At 37.7% G+C, this 20,571-nt stretch overlaps 2 protein-coding genes and 1 long non-coding RNA gene across 4 annotated transcripts; all 3 read right to left on the bottom strand.

The window, feature by feature from the left end:
• Positions 1–218: 218 nt before the first annotated feature.
• Positions 219–2,313, bottom strand: LOC133740605 (uncharacterized). The gene is made up of 3 exons (XR_009861327.1): positions 2,087–2,313; positions 700–806; positions 219–436 (listed from the first exon to the last, which is right to left on the bottom strand). It is a non-coding gene; the product is annotated as an uncharacterized LOC133740605 (long non-coding RNA).
• Positions 2,314–3,609: 1,296 nt separating this feature from the next.
• LOC133739701 (transcription factor bHLH74) lies at positions 3,610–7,157 on the bottom strand. 2 transcript variants are annotated; one of them, XM_062167489.1, is made up of 8 exons: positions 5,519–7,157; positions 5,161–5,394; positions 5,010–5,075; positions 4,852–4,920; positions 4,570–4,641; positions 4,301–4,444; positions 4,133–4,214; positions 3,610–4,042 (listed from the first exon to the last, which is right to left on the bottom strand). In XM_062167489.1, the coding sequence occupies exons 1-8, from the start codon at positions 6,116–6,118 to the stop codon at positions 4,017–4,019; spliced, it is 1,293 nt and encodes a 430-aa protein (XP_062023473.1). In that variant the 5' UTR covers positions 6,119–7,157; the 3' UTR covers positions 3,610–4,016. The 2 variants fall into 2 exon arrangements, with proteins under 2 accessions (XP_062023473.1, XP_062023474.1); XM_062167490.1 differs by having other exon boundaries at positions 4,301–4,354.
• A 9,281-nt stretch (positions 7,158–16,438) lies between these two features.
• LOC133739618 (AP2-like ethylene-responsive transcription factor ANT) lies at positions 16,439–20,196 on the bottom strand. The gene is made up of 9 exons (XM_062167398.1): positions 19,429–20,196; positions 18,756–19,344; positions 18,570–18,652; positions 18,379–18,387; positions 18,201–18,289; positions 18,035–18,108; positions 17,886–17,936; positions 17,713–17,789; positions 16,439–17,371 (listed from the first exon to the last, which is right to left on the bottom strand). The coding sequence occupies exons 1-9, from the start codon at positions 19,739–19,741 to the stop codon at positions 16,686–16,688; spliced, it is 1,971 nt and encodes a 656-aa protein (XP_062023382.1). The 5' UTR covers positions 19,742–20,196; the 3' UTR covers positions 16,439–16,685.
• Between the last annotated feature and the right edge of the window lie 375 nt (positions 20,197–20,571).

The following is a 20,571-nucleotide window of genomic DNA, read 5'->3' as shown; positions in this document are numbered from 1 at the left end:
ATGACAACATCAGTGACATGATCAGTTACATGTTCAATTACTTGGTCAGTTACATACATTGTAAGTGACATGGTCAGTTACATGGACAGTTACTTGGAGACCATTCAAGGCCATTCTCCTTGAATAAACTAAGTGAGTTAAAAACTGCACAAATGGAAATAGGGGAGCTAGCTGCAAGTGACAGAATAGTAACATAAACTTCAATCTTAGATTAAAAAAGTAGTGTAATCTGATAATGACTATAAAGCAAAATAACGTTTTGTCTCACCAAGCCACTGGTTACCACAAGTAATTCCTTTAGGAAAACTAAATGTGAAAAAAAAAAAAAAAAAAGGAAGCTCAAGCCAGAAATCATTCCACTACAGCTCCCCGTCGTTCTTTGAATCTCTCCCCAAAATTTCAACGAGCTCGGTGTCGAATATCAGTGTGGCACCACCTGTAATGTTCAAACAACCACAATCTAAGTTGGGAAAACTAAATATGAAAAACCAAAAAAGGAAGCTCAAGCTAGGAATCATTCAACTACGTACAGCTCCCATCAATAATTTTCATCTTAACTAAATATGGTTTTGCATCTTAACTATTTTCATCAATTATTGTCAAATGTTCTCCAACCATTTTATTTCCTTTACACATATACTCATTGCCCAAACAGGAGTCTATACACGAGAATCTCAAAAATGGAAGTAATCTTATTACCTGGGATTCAACTTGCGCTTCTCGCTAATGCACATAGCCCATATGTGCAGTAATTTTCAACTTGCGCTTCTCGCTAATGCACATTCCCACAATTCCTTGGTCCCATCCTGCAAAGAAGGATGTTTTGCACCAAAAATCATGGCATCACATGCTGCATATTGCATCAAACTAGTCCTCATTTTAATTGCATGAAAGTGATATTCAAGAGTCAATCATGTTGAAAGCACTTTATAATAGAATGTCGAGGACACAGAACAAGACCCAAAAGCAAGTTAATCAACAAAAGAAGTCAAAGATATCCAGGGTTGTGAAGAAATTCTCATATAAAAAAATTAAAAAAAAACATCATAGCTGCAACAATCCAATACCTAAGAAACTTAAAACTCAACCAAGCATATGTCAGAAATGTTGCATTGCTTCAAGCAATCCAAAGCCAAAGGTGATCTTTAAAACTAACTTCACTTGACATAGGGAAGGATTCTACTTGATAATGCGGCCGATGGTGAGCCTAGTGAAGTGAAAAATTTTGGTCCCATTTTGTTTTTGCATTCTCGACACAAGAAAGCTAATAGTTCCTTTCTAATTGCTAGGTGCCTCTTTTCCACAGGGAACAGATTTTCTAAGAGCTCTATAGCATCGTTTTCTAGAGAAATTTATGTTTGAGAAGGCCTATGAAGCAAATAGTGGATGTAAAAAAAAACCGGTGCGTGATCTAGAACTTCAGGTTTTATTGGGACAGTGCCTACAGTAAACAGTAATTAATACAAAAACATAGAACAAACGGGTCCAAATCTAAGATCACAACTGGAGTAATAATACCGAACATGCTTAAACAAATTACCATATGCAGCAACACCATAACTACAATTCAAAAAAACTCAACCACACAGTAGATCCAGACACACCATAATTGAACCAGCAGCTACTTTTTAGAATATTAATCATTCTCAATTATTATGTCAAATGCATCTGAGAAACAACCCATGCACAAATTTAAAAAAACATGGTCTATGAATAGCTCGAGATGCACGAAGCCATAATCAAAGAATTTGATGCTAAAAGAAAAAAAAATGAACTACTGCACAGTTCACTTAAACGCTTCAAATCAGCAATCTTCTACCTAAAATTCGATCTTCATGGATCAAATCCATTGTATACACAAATTGAATTACTGAGAAAACAAGTGCAAAAACGAAAGTGCGGAAGCTTCATACTGAATTACCTATAGCTCATACTAAATTATCAAATCCTTTAAGAAACAGAAGAAGAAAAAGAAGCATAAACAGTCGTTTCATCCAAAACTAAATTCCAGAATTCACGAAGCCATGAACAATTGCCAAATTTCTAATCCGATAAACTGGTTCTCTACTCTGATTCAGTGAATTACCTCCGAAACCCAAACCGCACTGCTTCCGAAACCTAAACTGCACCGTTTTGGGGCATCGAATAAGTCCGCGAGGTCGACGGCGAGGTTCTGAGGGAGAACATCGGAGAAGAACTTGGAGAGCGCGGCGGTGATCGGCAACTGTTCAATTTGGACTTGGAGGACGGGATCAAGGCGTAGGTTTTGGAGGACATCGGAGGTAGAGAGGTTGCGGTTTAGTATATTAAGGTTATAAACATGTATTAGGCTTTAAGGGCAGAATTGAAATCAAAAAAATTAAAAACTGACCTTTTTTAACATCACCTCATTATTCATAAGGATTAAATTAATATTATTAACAATTCATTATGGACATTTTTATCAAGTGGGAAACTAGGTGACCATTTTCTCATTTTACACTCTAATATGACCTTTTCCATAATTTCCCTTTCTTTTTATTTGGGTTTTTATTTTCCTTTTTAATTTAGATTCTTTAGGATTTTTTATTTTTTTTTGGATTAATGAGGTTGTCTTAGGGCAAATCCCTTGGCATGTTCCTCTTCAACGAAACTTTCTTTGATAGATACTTTACGACCAGCGTCGTTGAGGTTGGTGGTGGTGAACTTCTCCCTTGGATCGTCATCTGCTAAGGAGCGGGCAATACCCGCTCTGATACCAAATGACGCAGTCGGAAGTAACGGGGTTTACAAGCGATAAACCCTAAAAGACATAATTCTGGAATCCACCATAGAAAGAGAGAAAAATCTCTAATTTTTATTAAATTTGATATGATAAATTGATCTTAATACATAGCATGATGGTGCTTATATAGGCATCCAAGTCATAACCTAATCACAATCATAACCTAACAATAAATCCTAAAGAATCCAAATTAAAAAGGAAAATAAAAACCCAAATAAAAATAATCCTAAAACAAATGTAAAACTAGCCTAAAAATATTAAATCACAAATCGGATAATTAAAACGATATATTTTGGCCTAAATCTGTTAGGGCTCACTTAAGTGAGTCTTGAAGATCTCGTCGTTCCCATTCCAGAAAGGTATCATGCATCTTAAACGGACATTCTGGCCAAAATTTACTCTAATCTGATTCACAATCCAGAACCTGACTTTTCGCATGAGAAACCTGAAAAGTCCAAAACCAAATTTTCTTGGATATTGCAACGGCTAGTAACCTCATTATGCGTGAATTACCTATTTTCCAATCACTCTTCTTGATTCCACGCCGCTTCTTTATTTTTCTAGTTTTCCGGCTAAACCAGACTCATTCTCGTCCCGCATCAATTTATCTTCTAATCTACTAAGGTGGTTGAGTTTGGATAGCAAAAAGAAGAGGCCAAAATCCTAGTCAATTTTGTTTTTAAGCTTTCTGTTTTTGTTTACGGAAACTTATTAATTTGTTATATGTCAAATGCAGATCTGCCAATGCATTACTTCAACTTCGGTGACATACTGAAGATTTCTATAACAATTTCATAACTTTTGAAAAGAAAAAGAAAAAACATTACCAACTAAAAACACTTGGAGAAACACAAATTATAATCTATTGCAACAGAATGGAGAAATTTCTTACATGAATATCAAATCAATCTGTTACTCCATCTATTTGCTTATCATGGTGCACTCTACAAAAAACAATTCTTCCAAAGTTTCCCCCAAAAGCTTTCATGCATGGTCCTATTCTACAACACCAACAACAAACAATCATCTTCTTGACCAACCAACTCTTGCTTTCTTGCCTGATTATACACAGTTCGGGATATAACAAGTCATCTTCTTCTGCTAAAAATTCGAAGAACAAACAATTAAGAACTGAGGACCCTATACAACTGAAGAAATCTCTCTTTCTTTTCTCTAACTGAGTCAAATACAGTTAATGAAAATTTGAATCCTTGTTGGGAGGGGAGTTCACCCCCAATATCTGTTCCAGAGATTATTGCTCCGGTTTCAAGCGGCTTGCTGCAGATGAAAATGAAAAGGATCTCAAGATTAGAAGAATCCCTTACAAAACTTTCAAATGATTGCAAACATGAAGTTTGTGCCGCTTACCATTTTGTCCCAAGCTATCAATATTCGAACTCGAATCAAAACCCATATGGAATAGACCTTGGAGCTCATTGTCCAATACAGTCTGCAACATTTATATGACCTTCAATTAAATGTTTTCGACAAGCAAGAGAATGAGGGCAGCCATTAATTTGAAGATTTTTATATTACCTGAGGCAAGGAAGGAAATTGTGGAGCTGTAATTGGCATATTTTGCAAGTTTCCCTGGAAAATACCATGAGGGTATGGGTGAGAAGAGTTCATTCCAGGACTAAACCCGAAAATAGCTCCACTGCCATTCCGTGGATTCATAATCTATACAGAAGGCAAAATTGAGATGAGTTTTTTGTTTGGCGAATAAACCAAGATAAGTTCAGTTAATGGTAATGAAGAGTCTGACGTAATTGACAATTTTTGATTAAGCACTAGGTTGAACTTACATCTTTCGATAGAATCCGTTCTATATCAATGTTCACTTCTGGATTTACTGTTGCGAGTTTCATTGACAAAAACTGAAACATAAAATAAAATCAAACCATCACTAAATCATAGAACATTAGAAGCTAAAATGCATGCACTTGGCCTAAATTCAGTTATAGTTATCCTGTATAATTAGAATAAGTTGCAGTGGATTAGTTGCAGTGAATCAATATAAACTTGAAGGCTTAAATTTCATTACAAAACATAGAACCAATTCCATCAGAGACTGAAGAACAGCATACCTCAACTTGCTGTTGCAGAGATTGCACATAGTTGATGATCTCATCAAGCATTACAGCCTTGCCAGTTATCTAAAATGTTAATTGGTACAATACCGATCAGTTTCTTATATCAATTTAAAAGACCACTCAGAACATTCACTATCAAAAAATATATATACCTTATTGCACCCTGGAACAAGTTCTTGAAGCAATCTCATCCTCTCACTAATCTTTTCTCTTCTTACCTGCAAGCAGAAAGTTTTAATCCCTCAAGAAATTAATATGAACTAGAAATTCCTTCAACTATAAGACATACTAAGGAGAACATACCCTTTCTGCAAGGCTATGACTATTTGTAGCCTGGCCCCTTCTAGCTCTCACATGAATGTAACTATCTTTTGCAGCATCTCCACTTTGAGAATTCTCTTTAGTCTGTTTGCCCGCCTGCTTACCACGCAAATTTGCAGCTGTGTTTTCTTCCAGTTTGGTTTTTTTCTCATCTTGTTCTTTCAGGTAATCAGAGCTTTCCCCAGACATATCCTTGTTAAGCTCCCCTTCAGCATTCTACATACACGGATAAAATAAAATAAAAAGCAATTAACATCAATGGATCACTGTCCTAAGGAGAAACAGAATCATCAATATCCTAACTGATAGTCTAATACTAGTACAGCATAGCTCAATTTACCTTATTTGGACTGGATTCAGGAACTCGCTTCCTTCTCCTGCCATTAGGTGAAGATCCTAAAGCACCCTCTTCGGATACTTGGCGATCATCAAGCGATTGTGTGCCCATTGTTGAAGTCCTATCAATGCCCCCATCCCTGTTTGGGTTATAGTTTGCAACACACCCAGGGTTAGAAATCCCAGCACACTCAGGCAGGCCAAAAGAACCTACCATTTCTGAGAAGCTCCCACTTCCAAAACATGGAAGCTTTGGAACCATCTCAACATAACTCGAATCAGATGGATATTGAACAAGGTGGGATGTGCTACTCATTCCCTGAGTTTCCATCGCTATAGGGTAAGGAGGATTGGTAAATTCACTCTGAGAAGCAACTGAGGAACCTCCAAAGTTATCACTTTGACTCAATGAAACAAGTGGATCCCAACCAGAACCAAAGAAAGGGTCAGGTGCATTTGAAGGCTTAAAAATAGAGCCTGAACTCATTGCCATTCTTGAAACCTTTTCAGGCAGTGGATTGGTGCTCATCCCTGAAGAGGGACAATTCAGAGTACCCTCATTCCTATGTTGGAAACCCATATCCTCATTGTCATGACTACCCATTTTGGAATTCCAAAACTCTGGAGTTCAGCTAAATAGTACTCAAATGAACCCCTCCCCACTCAAGAGCTGAAGCAGACCAGGGCTATAACTAGAAATATATGAAGGAAAAGGCAAAGGTTGTGGCTTTGACCAAAATTGACTGGTGATATCTTGCAGACTCAACAAGGAACAAGCAACCTTTGCAGCTTTATAGACCTGAGAGGGTGCTAAAGTAACAGATGCCTCTGGTTGCAGCATCCCATGGACACAAAGTGAAAGGATAAATCCTGTGCATAAGGCATAAAATCTGATATGGCACCAGCTACACTGAACTCTCTTCCTTTCAAAAACCCTAGGATCAAGCTTACTCAAATGCAGTGAAGAAAAGAAAAAGGAAAATGCTACCCACAGACAAGAAAAGTGAACCTTTCAGAGCATAAAGTAGACATGGACAAACAATGACATTTGCTAAGTAACAGCTCACCAGACTAGGAAAAAAGAAAGCAGATTCCCTTTTTCTCTTTAAACAAGAGGGAGAGGGAGAGAGAGCTAAATCTCCATATCCTCAACTCAATCAAACATCAATCTGATTGATGGAAAGGGCCAAAGGGGGTTTGAATCTCTTCAACTATTGACCACAATTGGAGAGAATCACTCCCAGCTTCGGGCAATGAGTATTATAATGAAAATGGGGATGGTTTCCAACCAAGTGTAAGTCTTGAATCAAAACCCAATAAACACCCAGAAACAAGAAAAAGGAAAGTTACAGAAACACTTTAGATGGGGGTCCAAGAAATATAAAAGGCATCAAATTCTACTTGAATTGTGCAAGAACTGAAAATGGGACAGGGTTATAGCACAGTCCCCCTCCCTACTTGGGCATTTGATTGTAACTTTGAAAAGAATCAAATGCCAGAGGAAAAGCCCAATTTCACCAATTAGGTATTTTTGCATAAACAAGACACAAAGCATCTAAATTTTCCCAAGTTTTTATAGATCACAGACAATGTAGGGAGCTATATGGCTAGAAAGAGACATAGGGAAGAAAGAGTGAGACTTTGCTTACCTGCCCAAGTTAACAGATGACATGGTATGATTTTAAAAGACAGAGAGACAGATAGCAGAGAGAGAGAGAGAGACTAACTACTGCCAACTGCTCTTGTTGGAAAAATTATTACACAACCTAATAATCTCTCTTTCCCCTTCCACACCTTTACTCTCTCTTTACTTACTTTGAGAGCTTTTCTTTCTTTTACAATAATTTTGAAATTTTCGTTATAATAATCCCCCCCCCCCCCCCCCCCAGTATTTTTCTTTTCTTTCTATCTCATTAAAAATTGAGTAGGAGATGTGCTTCTCTTCAAGCCCAAGCTTGCTTGCTTCCATCTTTGACATTTCTTTCTTTTTTTACTGACACACTTGCCAACTATTCTAACAGACCTCTCCTTTGCTGTTACACACTCATTTTTCTCAGTGCCAACTAACACCCCTCCCTTCATTTCTTTTGAGAGAAAACCTCATTATGCTCCTAACCTCCATCATTGATCATCCTCCATCCACATCATTGCCCCATCTGTGGGCCCCGCCTCCATCGACCTCCACCCCCACCCCCACATGACATGACAGGTGTAGCCCTCTCTGTGGGGATTGCAGGGGATTAGGGTGTGCCTGCAGAGCAGGAAACAGTGGCCTCAGTTTGATTTAAGGTAATAGAATAGAAATGGGGTAGAGTCTTTCTCTTTTTACTTTGGAGAGGAACACAAGGAATAATGGAATCTAATCATCAATTTACCTCCTTGTCCTGGTACGGTTTTCCAGCTCGGAGCCAACCAACCCGGTCAAACCAAATTATCTGGTCAACTCTGGTTGTGATCTTGCTGGCTTGGGAAAAATTTAACCAAAAATTATTCCGATAATATCGGGCTAATTTCCTCTCCCGGGGGTCGTGATCCGGTGTGACGCACGTAAATCTAGAAATGAGTCTTTTAAGTATTGTATAACAAATAATGGAGTGTGAATAGGGTTTTCTGGGAAGGGCCCCAATGGAAGTACTGGAAACAAAATTAAAATAGGTAGATACGATGAGAGGGATGGTGTACCTAACTGATCAATGTGGGTATGACACTGAAGTATACCTCTCAGTTCATTTCAGAGTGGGGTTGTGGTCGAAGAACAAGATCTTGTTCTTCATAATTATTAATTTTTTGTTCTTAAGGAGAGTTGATTGGTATATAAAGTGATTAATGGAACTCTAATTTGACTTACTTGAGAGTTTCGACAAGTAAAAATGTTCAATATTTTTATTATTATTATATTAGAGGCGATTGAACTTTGATTTAGTATAATCGGAACATATATAGTTCTCTACATTCTCTTACCACTTAAACTAATCATAAAAATTAAAATATTCTATAAATAACATAAATTAGGGCATGCATCCAAAACATAAACAATGAGCATGACGCGTTAGAATAAACGTACTCAAGCGCTCCTCATTTTAGTTTAGGTTGAACACACTTCTACTTAATTCTACATCAAGCTCAATGACTTTAGGGTATGAATTCTAGTGCCCCTCATTTAATTCCTTTTTCCTTTTCTTTTTTTTCCCTTTTGTGAATTTTCCTGCAAATGACAGATTTTAGTCAACTTCCCTCATGAAAAATGTTTGAAATCTCAAAAACCCCACAAATAGTATGAATCACAATAATTCAAGTTGAGTTGTCACATTCATTTGCAAAAGCATATGGAGATTATAACATTTGGATCCGATTGGAATACATACATTGTATCAGGTCATTTTTATTTGAGTTTTAATTTTAAACGTATATTATTCATTCAAGTTACATGAGCAAGCCCGGAACTCATAAACTCGAGTAATGTTGCATCTGTTAAACATCAGTGTAGTGAAGAGCAGCAGAAATTGCTTACAAATAAGCAACATCATAATAAAATGATAGTAATTAGTAGATTAATAAACAAGCTACAGAACCAAAAGAGAGAGACTTAATCACGCGTGAGGCCGTGAGGGCATGCATTGAGGTTCAGGTGGGACTTTGTTCTTAAATCTAATCCAGATGGTCCAACCAATCCACAAAAATGTGGTCCAAATCTGATTAGCAATGATGGGATTGATACCTAAGAGTAAGAGGAGACGAATCTCACAAGATCTAGCCCCCAATTATATAATTAACAACTCTCTAAACCCCAAATTATCTGCATAAAAATATTGCTAATCTCTGCTTTACTTAGTTCACAACCCATGCTTCTCCTCTTTTTGGCCTCAAAGATTTATACTTTCAAAGAAAAGCTTTTCCCTTCTTTACATAAAAGTTGCCACCCCCTTCCTTTTTCTAGTTTTTACAGAAGCAAAACCAGAAGACGTACACTTCCTTCTTCTTCCATATAAGAAGACACCAGTTTCTGCATTATTATATTAGACACAGTTCCAAGTACAATTCATCAAGAAGAACATTAAACAAATTATGGCAGCAGCATTATGAGTAAAAATCATTAGCTCATTTTTCTTCGAACCAAAAACTAGAAGCAAAGCATGCGCAGAAGAGAAGTAATGATCATCCTAATTTAGATATGATGCAACTCATCGAAACCCATGACGACGGACCATAACAATCATTTTAGTTAATTCTCTACAAAAAGATAGGTCGTTTCTCTATCTCATTTCTCAAGCTGTATGGAGAAAAGAAAATCCAGGAGCAGATAATTATATATATAGACCGATTAGAATCTTAGCTTTGTGTATTTAGCATAATTAATGAAGACCAGTTAGAAACTAAGGTGAGAACATATTCCAGGTACGTATAGAAGTTCTAGATGATCAGATTATATTCGTGCCCAAAAGAAAATAGTGACCCCTATCTATTCCATCAAAATCACAGCATAGTGCCACAGTACATAAAAAGATCATTCATATTATGGATCTATCAGTAGAGCCTAGTATGTCTAGACGTCTTCTTCATCCTCATTCCCAATGTGTCATTATTCAATCCACCACAAGTAACAGTGTATGACCTCTATTTTCGCTTGTCTTCGACTACTAAGATATGCCTCAGCTATTAGAGTAAATTCACCCGTAGTCAATAAATGTCAAGGTCGAATAGTCAAGCGTCGACCAATCAAGTAATTGTTCACTGCCATTGAACATAGGTTTCCACCCGTTTTTTTTCTTGACTAGTCAAGACTGTTCTTTTTTCACTGTTCATCGATTCTTAACTGTTCATTTTCACTCTTCATTGAGTGTTTTAACTGTTTATTTTCACTGTTCATTGAATTTTTATTTTTTTATTTTAAAATTAAAATATATTTGATGTAAATAGATGATAATAATGGAGATTTATGGATAATTAATGTCATAATTATGCAATTTACTATTTTTCTAATATTTTCGGTGGACAAATTATGAGCCACCTACAGTTACTGACAATTTATCTTGAAATGAGTGAAGCCACTTGTGAGCCCCGGAAAAATTTATCAAGATAAGGTGAGATCGTTTGGAACAATTTGACGATCTCGGTAATTATTAGGGTCTTCGGAATAAGTATTGGGATTTTTCACAAGGTGGAATCTCCAAAGTTTGTTTGGAGTCTATAATAAAGTACGCGACGTTACGAGTCTGTGAGAATTTTCGGGGAATTTTTCAGACACCGGAACTATTTATTTTGAATTTCAGAAGTTTAGGAATTATGGAAATTCATTTTAAATAAAAAGAAATGCTCTGGCGTGATCTGGACCGTTAAAAAGTCCACTGCTTGATCAGCACCGTTCGTCTGAAATGAAACTCAGGCTATAAATAGCCCTTAGATCGAATCACAGTCCCAGATCATTCCAGAGACGATCAGAGCTCTCGACCCGTTTCTGCTCCTCGACGACCTGAAGCCACGACCCGGACAGAACTCCTCCGTCCGACCACCTCTCCGCGGTGAACCACCTGCAACAGCTTCGTCTCGCCGTCGCCTACGTCCCTGCGTTCTCGGATTGTACATGCATCGACGGTGAACAAAGAATCGATGACGAGAAGCTACAGGTTTTCAGACGAAGTTCCTGCAATCTCCGACGATCTTCGGGGCTGCATAAGGTACGGAAGTTGATTCTCTCGACGTGCTCTACGTCTTGCTAAGTTTAGTTTTTGAATTCGATCGATTGTTGACTGATTGATTGGGTTTCTGGGTTAGCTTCGGGCGTCGCTGCGATTGTCGCCGCCAGCAGCTGTTCTGACTTCCTTGGTTCGTTTCCGACGTCGTGGAGCATCAATTGAAGTCCGAGGAAGCCCAGTTTATTGAGTTGGCTGAAGTGAGGAGCTTGGGTATGTCCTGCCTCCGTCGTACCACCCCTTGTGGTGGCGGTTTGAATTTCTTTTGGGTTTAATTTCGATCACAGTGTGTCGACGCGGTCGGCCACATGGCACTTCCCCATTCGTCCGTGTCCTCCACGCTGTGCCACTTCCGCGTCTCTCTCTGCGTGTCACCACATGACGTCACCCACGATCTCATGTGGGCCGAGCTGGCAGCCGGATGACCTTGGGCAAGAAAAAAGTCACGGGCTTGCCCTTTTTTTTGGACTGGGTCATGCTTGGCCCGGTGGAAGCAAATTTTTCCTTCTAGCCGGTCAACACATCATCAAAATGACATGGCAGCCAGTCAAAACTCCACCGGTGGAGTTGCTCTTAGGGTTCTTTTTTTCCTGAACTTCTTCAATTAGATTATCAACAGGTTCAGAGTTTCCTCGGTATCCGATACTTTTTGGATGATTGGCTCATTGCCTAGGCATCAAATTCAAACATAATAGAAGGACAATGTACATGAAATGCCAAGCGCAACCCACCAATGTTATTAGCTAAGATTTCTGCTTATCTTAGCCAGGTGCAGCCTGAACCACCAAAGCATTCCCCATGAAAAGCCATAGATTTATGTGACAGACTGAATCAATGGAGTGTTGTTAGCAGCAACAAAATGAAATAAAATTGGCAAGTAAAGTTAGAACAAGAAATTTCCGCCAGTGCCTTATTTACCATATCACTAAGCATATTCTGAAATGGGGCACTACTAACCCAAAACCATCACTGTTGAGCCTATTGCCTTTCATAACACTGGAGGTCCACTGGACTTTCAAAATTAGACCCAAATCAGAAAAACAAAATGGGCCGAATGGTGCCATGTAAAGTGGACTATGGCTCATGGTGAGGAAGGACTATTACATCAAAACTTAGGCTTCTGATATGAATGCCCAAGTCTTTTCTGGTTACTGGTCATGGATCAAACCTGGAGAAGAAAAGGAATATGATATAAAAATAAAAATAAAAATAAAAGTAAAAACTACAAATGGTACCTGAACTATTGTGGAAGGTATTTTTTGGTAACTATGAATTTGTTTTACTCCAAATGGTATATGAATTATCAAATATAGTATCTCCATTAATTTTTCCGTTAAAATCGCCTACATGGCATATATTTTTTTGGAAAAAACTCCAAATGGTACCTAAACTATTGCACAATATATTTTTTGGTACTTGTAAACTTTTTTTACCCCAAATGGTACCTCAAGTATTGCACCTTTACTATTTTTTTCATCATGATATTCATTCATCGGAAGAAGTATTACAAATAGGTTGAAACAATACAAGTTTCGTTATAAAAAAATCTAACATTTCATCAAAATTAGCTAAAAATTTTATCAACAAAAAAGATTTTGGACAATACTTGAGGTACCATTTGGGGTAAAAAAAAAAAATTATAGATATCAAAAAATACATTTTGCAATAGTTTGGGTACCATTTGAAGTTTTTATTTAAAAAATATATGTCACGTGGACGATTTTAACGGAAAAGTGAATGGAAGTACTGTATTTGGTAACGGTGCAATACTTCAGGTACCATTTAGGGTAAAAAAAATTCATAGGTACCAAAAAATACCTTTCACAATCGTTCAGGTACTATTTGGAGTTTTTACCCAAAAATAAAAAACAGAACAAATTGGTAACAAAAAGTTAAATGAATCATTGAATCAGCAGCAGATAATGGATATGTGTGAGAGCAAAAAGCTTGTTGGTGAGTAAGTAAAAAGTCCATGCAGGGTTTCAGTAACTCAGTAGAGAAAAAGCCAAGGGACAAAACAAATTAAATCAAAACAAACCATAAGGTAAGTGATTGTGTTGATATTTTTTGACAGTGACAATTGCACCCATTAATTTTCTTGGGTCCCTGCGAACCAGCATTGTACCTGTCTGCTTCCTATATGAATGGTCTCACCATAAAACACAGGATCCTGTAAATTTGCCTAATTGATTTTATGTCTCAATTCTAGTTTCAAAGACAAAATGAAAAAACCAATAAAAAAAAAAGGCAAAAAAATGGTAGCGTCTTTGGAAAATTTGGATACTGGTGCTACTTGATATATTTCTATTAGAAGCTCAAACAAAATCATAAAATGGAAAACCCATATGGATAAAGGGGGGAAAATTACAGTAATGTGGTATCGTGGTTAGCGACATTTATGAAATTTGATAGATATATTTCAAAAGCCTGAGAGGCTCTGAACAGTTGGGGCCAAGATGAAGATAAGGCTGAAGCATTCATCTACTCTCTTAAATTTGATGGACAGAAAATAAAGCCAACTGAGTTTGAAATCCTCCATTCCAGAGCTGCATATTACAGCCAAGTATAAATCTTTCATCCAGAAGCATAGCACTAAGGCAGGGTCACATGAGGTGCAAATTGAGAAAAACAAACAAATTATAGAGGGAAGAGTGTGGTCCAAATTTGTGGTTCAATTTTTTCTGTTTTGTAGGTCTCCTCGGGAGAAACAGGAGTCCTGTATAGGGAGCAATGAGAGTGAGTATTGACTATTTTTATCCCGTGTCAATTATTATTCCAAAGCTAGTTTTAACATTGAGAAGAGAGAAGGGTCCTTTCTTTCCTTCAGTGTATCCAATTTATTGGATGGATAATCACAGCACCTGAGATGGGTCACCATCTCATTGAGCTGTAAAACCTGCATAATATGCAGTTTGATACCGTTCATAGCAACTCGATCTTTCTCCAGCTCAAGGATTTTGGGACCATTCTTGGTTATATGTGCTTTGGACTTTGGATGATGGATAACAAATATATCCAAGAACTACAACTTGGGGATCTTTCTCAATCTTGTCTTGGATTTGATCTGTATAGTCTGTGTGTTTGTATATATATATCCCAATTTTCATTTTGACCAAAAAAAAAATACCAGATACTAATTAATTAGGCCAACATAACTAGTTTTGTGATCAATTAGCTAACAAGTGTCCTAGAAAAGTAGAAAGTTTGGTACAGTAATATCAAAAAGCTCACTGCATGAATGAATATCATCAAATGCACGAGCAGTTACAAAATTGAATGTTGAGGAATAAGTGTTCCTCTACCAAGTTGCATTGATAACTATGAGGAAAGTCTCAAAGGGTTGGGTGAAAATTTAATAAGCTTGCTATATGGTTTTGCAGTATTAATGTACTAAGGGTGTCATTTCTTCATATTGTCCTTTTCAGTGGTTTTATCTTAGAACAGTATTGATTCTGCTAGATATTGTGAAATTATTGGAGTAGATTGTAGCCATATAGTAGACGAGGAAGTTTAATATTGAACCCCTAGTTAGTTAATACGCGTATAAAACTTCAATACGCGTATAATTGATCTATATGATTTGTGGCTTGGGCTAGTTAGTTAACCCCTAGTACATGTGTACTGTTGTCATATTCTTGATGATCTATATGATTTGTGGCTTGGGCTAAGCCAGCACAGATCAAATCATATGTATGCAATGCACCTAGATATATATAGTACCTATGATTTGGTTCTTATTTAAACACATCTGCTTGTTTCAACTTTATTTACCTACCTTGATCACATTCACATGGTTTCACCTTCTATATATACCATATCCTAGCTTCTCTGTTTGATCAACTGACTATGTTTTGAGCTATTCCAACCTGTATACAACCAGGAAGGTAATCATAATTGTTGACTAATCTCAAAGAGGGTTGAAAATTGATACTAGTGATATGATCCTTTCTTTTCCTTTGTTAAACTTTTTTAATAAGAGGTACCAATTGCTTTGCAATCTTTTTCCACACAGACAAATTTGTAATCTTTTTGACCATTGAATTCCGTTGTCATTTCTGTCAACTCCATATATGCTGCCGTGGGTTGTTTCCCTCTTCAAATCTATGCCTCTCTGTCTATGTCCTGTCATGGATTTCTCACCTTAAATGAAAATTTCCACTGTTTTCAAAAGTTCATTGACAACAGGAAGCAGTCCAAAACTCTAAATCTCTATTCGGAGATAATGTGAATCTTAAGAAAGTCATTAAAATAAAGTAGTTGAGTGTTCAATAAAACATAGTTTAAGAGTATTGAGAGTAATAAAAAAAAGTAAATAAGTTCGACAAAGTTTGTGAAGGCTTTGTTGTAGTGTACAATTAACAAAATAGGGTTCTCTTATAACAAACAGCTTATTGAAATCATCTTTCACTAGATTCTATATAAGAAGTGGTGCGAATTTCCAACGTAATGGTCTCGATAAGATATTGAAGAACAATGTGAAGGTAATATGTTCATTTGTTCTGGAGGTAATTTAATCTGATGCATTCAAATGGATTTAGATGAACAAAACGCTTTCATAGATAATGGAAACATAGCTTCCAGCTTTCCCGGCACAAATTCCTCACTGTCCTCTCTTAAAAATTAAAATTAAACACTTTATAGGTCAATATTGCACTCGAGCTCACACGTGAAAGGCAAGCACTTAGAAGTGAGATAGTGAATGATTTCAGTTGAGCAAAATTTCTTAAGCAATCCACACCACGACATGGAATAGCTTTTGAGACAACCATATCTCTTTGGATTAGAATTAAGAAAAAGCAAAAGAAATTTCTAATCACAGCAGACAAAGTGCTTATTAGTAGTGATGAACAAAAAATAAGCAACTGAAATCATAATCTCTCTCTCTCTTGAATGACCTAGTGGGAGGGAAGGAATGAATGTTTGTTGCTTTGAGGAAAGCTGAAATACAAAAGGGGAAGGAATAGAATTTGCAATGATGGTGTGTAATGCAGATTGATGAGCATGGATGAGATTGGTGTAGTCAAAGCAAAGAGCTGCATTGCATGTACCCTTTAGGCTTTTGCATTATTGGGAAACATTGAGCTGGTTTTGTACTTAACTAGACAGGACCGATAAAAAGTTTGAAAAGCAATTTCAATTATGGAAGGGCCACTTTTATATTAATAACCAAAACATCATTTCATGGAAATTTAATCATTAGGGCCTCCTTTTAATTCCCTCCATATTGCACATAATATTCTGCTGATATGAGCCAAAAGGTTTGGTTTGAAAAAGTTTCTTACACTTGGTTACAGACAGATGACTGGAACCCACCTTTGTCTTTTGATTAAGCCCTACTTTCCTCCTCCATTAAACTCTTGAAATAACATAAAAGATCAACATCCCCTTTTCTAATTTTCTCCCCGTAAACACTAAAACCCACCAATTTCTTCCCTTTTCCTTGATCATGCAAAAACTTTAAGACATTTCAACCCAAGCTTTCTAGGTGTCATTCCAAGCAGCAAATAGAGGCAAGTGAGACATGGAAATGGCAGCTGCAGGCCTCAACTGAGCTGATGGGAACCAAGAGCTAACAGCAGCAGCAGTACTTGGACTTATGAACTTTGATGCCATTGGAGGTTTTGCAAACAGCATTGTGGGGCCTGATTTGTCAGGGCTATCTTCTCTGGAGCTGCTCAGACTGGTCACCAGCGACGAAGGATTTGAAAAATGAGCACCGGCTTTAGCTGATTCATCCATCAACTGCTGGCTAGAGTTCACTGATTCAACGCGAATGAGGTCTTGCAATGCCATTGAGAAAGATGCAGGACTTCTGTAATTCCCTGAAGACATTGATTTTTGATCAAGTGTTTGAACACAAGTAGCAGCAGTTGCTTGTTGTTGCTGTGCAGCTTGGTACAAAGCCATTTTCCAATCTGAACTATTCCCATGACTATTTTCGGGTGTATTGGCTTCCACATTGTTCTGTGCTGGTGAGTTGTACTCAATGACTTGTTTGTTAGGTTCAACCTCCTTGTTACGCCTAGCGAATTCTCCAGCAAGCAAAGTATTGCTGGCCATGATTTTCTCAACATCATATCTGGTAATGTCAAAGTTGGTGACCGCATTTACCCCACGGAACTTGATTGCAGCTATGTCATAAGCTTCGGCTGCTTCCTCTTGGGTGCCTGAAAGTTCAATTTCTTATTTTGTGAGAATTTGTTCGAAACTACATTGATTAAAGCTTTGCCATCAAATTGTATTTTATTTTTAGCTAGGAAGTGTTTGTTGGTCCTCTTTATTATCTACTCTGAGATGAACAGCCTTAAAAAGGCTCATTTTTACAGTGCCAAAGCAGAATACTTCAGCCTTAAAAAAGTGTGGGAACAGAGGCGCCATAAAAAAGAGTCCTTTAACTTTGGAAAAGTGACTAATCACAGCAAGAGAGCCCTTATGGAATTAAGAACATGACATAAAACTAAAGAAAATATGCAAACAGATACAGAAATTTTAGCATGTAAGAACTTACCAAATGTACCAAGATAAAGGTCCTTGTTTCCTGCAACCCTGCCAATTCGAGCTTGCCACCTCCCATGCTGGTGATGTCTGCAGAAAACCAAGAATATGATTAGTCTAAAAAAACTACATCCACCTTAAACACTGGGGGTTTGTGTTTCAATGCAAATGAAAAACCAGCAAAACCTTGTAACTCCTCGGTAAATTGAAGCTCCCCTTGAAAATCCACTGCTTTTCCTGAAAGAAAGAAAAAAATGTACAAAAAGTCATGAATACTATTCTTTAAGATTAACAAGCACAAGAAACACATTTATAAGACAAATCATAAGCTCTACCTCCTCAGATGCGCAACATACTCTTGCCGGTTCATATTCTTCATTTCTTCAATTTGTGTTGTGTAATCATCCAACTGCCAAAAGAGACCAACAGAATCAAATTTCAGCCAGTAAAATCTTCCACAAACTGATAGTAAGTTCCATGAGTTGAACCAAATTTACATACTGGGAAGTTTATGTGGGTTGAAGAGCCCCAGTACTTAAGAGCAGCAAGATCATATGCCCTTGCAGCTTTCTCTTCCATATCATATCCCCCTGTAGTTGGTTCAAATTAATGAAGTTTAAGAATTACAAAGGATGATTATTAAAATTAAATTCTTCACTATTTAGGACAAAAGCCTTACCAAGATAAACTGCATTATTTGATTGGAATGGCATCCAGCAGCAGCATAAACACGACAGGTAAGAATTAAATAGCACAAGTCAGATCAGCACAGACCAAGTAGGGACCAAAAATTGCAGTAAAACTAAACAAAACAAATACTTCCAAACGTATATACTACGAGTTCTATTTTCATGTTTCTGATTGACCAACCTTGCCTTCCTTTTCTGGTTTGCCCCTCCTTCTTGCAACTGTTGTCCCATAGATGAGCTTCATATCTACCGGTCCATCTATGCCTGGTGTGAGTAATAATTAACAAAGGGTCACATAAACAAAAACAAAATTTTGACTAACATAGTGAAATTCAAGGAATTAACTGGTTTTAGAAGAAACTCTAACCTTGTGACTCCTCTATACTGTGAAGTTCTCTGCCCAAATGTGTCAATGGACTTTCTGTGCACTGGCTGCTTTGTTTGACTAATTTTACCAGAACCTCTCTTCTTGGTTTCCATGGCTAGACTCTCTGTTTCAGTGGGTGAGATCTGCCTTGGAGCTGTGACACAGCTGGACTGAGATCCAGGGCTCATGGACAAAGTAAGAGACTGTAAATCCCCACACTGCATTCCACCATTAACAGACCCAGAAACTCCTCCATTGTCCAAGCTGTTGTTACTCATGTGTTGTTGATTGAAAGCATGATGAGCAGCAGAGTACTGCCTAGTCACCCAGTTCTGGGTCATTTGGTGACTATCACAGCCCACAATGTGGGCTTGCTTAGAGGACTCTTCCTCCATTTGAGTTTGGTAAGCTCCAGGGAAAGGGATTCCAGAGTAGTATTGTTGCTCTGCCTCTGCATTTTCATTGTAATACAAGCTGTCTAAGCTGAGAGCCATTGCCACCTCTCTTTGATGGGTTCCATAGTCATGAGCTCCCATGCTTGCTCCTCCTAGAAAGTCCTCAAGTTTTGGGGACGAGTTCGGCACCATTCCTGTTCACACAGAAATCAAACATTTCAGGAATTGAAACACAGAAGATGAAAATATGTGTGCAAGTTTTGAAGCAGAGTGAGTACCTTCAGCTTGTGAGCGAGTGAGAGCTTCCATGATGCAAAGAGACCCATCTGACTTGAGTGGCATTACAGTCAAGGGAGAGTGAAACCCACCATTTTCATAGCAGAGTGGGGTCAGATTGTAGAAGCTACTTGGAAGCTGAGCTGAAGCAGAGGAGGCCTGAGCTTGTTGATGACTGTAGTGTTGATGAGGGTCAGAAGAAGAAGTGACCTCCATTTTCATGTGGGGAGCTGAGAGTGAAAACCCCAACCAGTTGTTGTTATTGTTAATATGGCTTCCATTGTTGTTATGACTGTGATCATGTATGGGCTTCATCTTCTACTCCTGCTTCTGCTTCTTCCTTCCTCTGTTTTCTTCTTCCTAGCTTCCTCTGTTTTCTCTCTCTTCGTTTTCTAAACTTCTAATTACTCTCACTTCTTCTAACTTCTAAGCTTAGCATTTGCAAGGCAACAACTCAATCATTGACAGCAAATAAACTAATCATCTCCTACATGAAAGAATGAATAAAAACTTGGGCTTTTTTGTTGTCTAGCAATTCTGAGGATTTTCATCCAACACCTACAGAACTCTCCTAGTTTCTCTCTCTAAGGACAACAAAGCCTGTGGTCTCTTTAAACCTAAACAAAAAGAATGAATATATATGATGATACCAAGCAAGTAAACACGCAATGCTGGAGAGCACCCCAGCATATATCCCATAGGGATCCGTGTATGTGAGAAAGACCCCAACTTTAGTGTTTTTTTTTTCTTAAACCCTACCAAAACCCAAGATCCAATATTAAGTCTTCCTCATTACCCAATAATAACCCAGAAATTATAATACTGTGAAATTTGTTTGTACTCTCTTTCTTTCTTGTTCATTCATTGACAGGAGTCAGAAAGTGAGTTGAATCTAGTGGGTGTGAAACAGCCAATGGGGGTGAGAGAAAGGGTCAGGTATCCAAAACTGGGTCTGCAATTGCTTTATTTTTTTACAGTCACAGAGCCTAAGATAGATTTGACGAGCAGGACATCTGCCCATCCAGTCACCTCACCACACACTGGTACAGCTTTTGTGCCCCCATCTTACATTCAATTTTCAGAATCTAAAGCTTCCCCTTTCATTTCAAACTTTGAAAACTGCTCCAGTTTTGGTTCACACCCTT

Source organism: Rosa rugosa, chromosome 3 (genome assembly GCF_958449725.1).
Source record: "Rosa rugosa chromosome 3, drRosRugo1.1, whole genome shotgun sequence".
In the NCBI taxonomy this organism is placed as follows: Eukaryota; Viridiplantae; Streptophyta; class Magnoliopsida; order Rosales; family Rosaceae; genus Rosa; species Rosa rugosa.
Note: the sequence above shows the minus strand (reverse complement) of the source record. Positions and strands in the feature narration are given on the sequence as shown.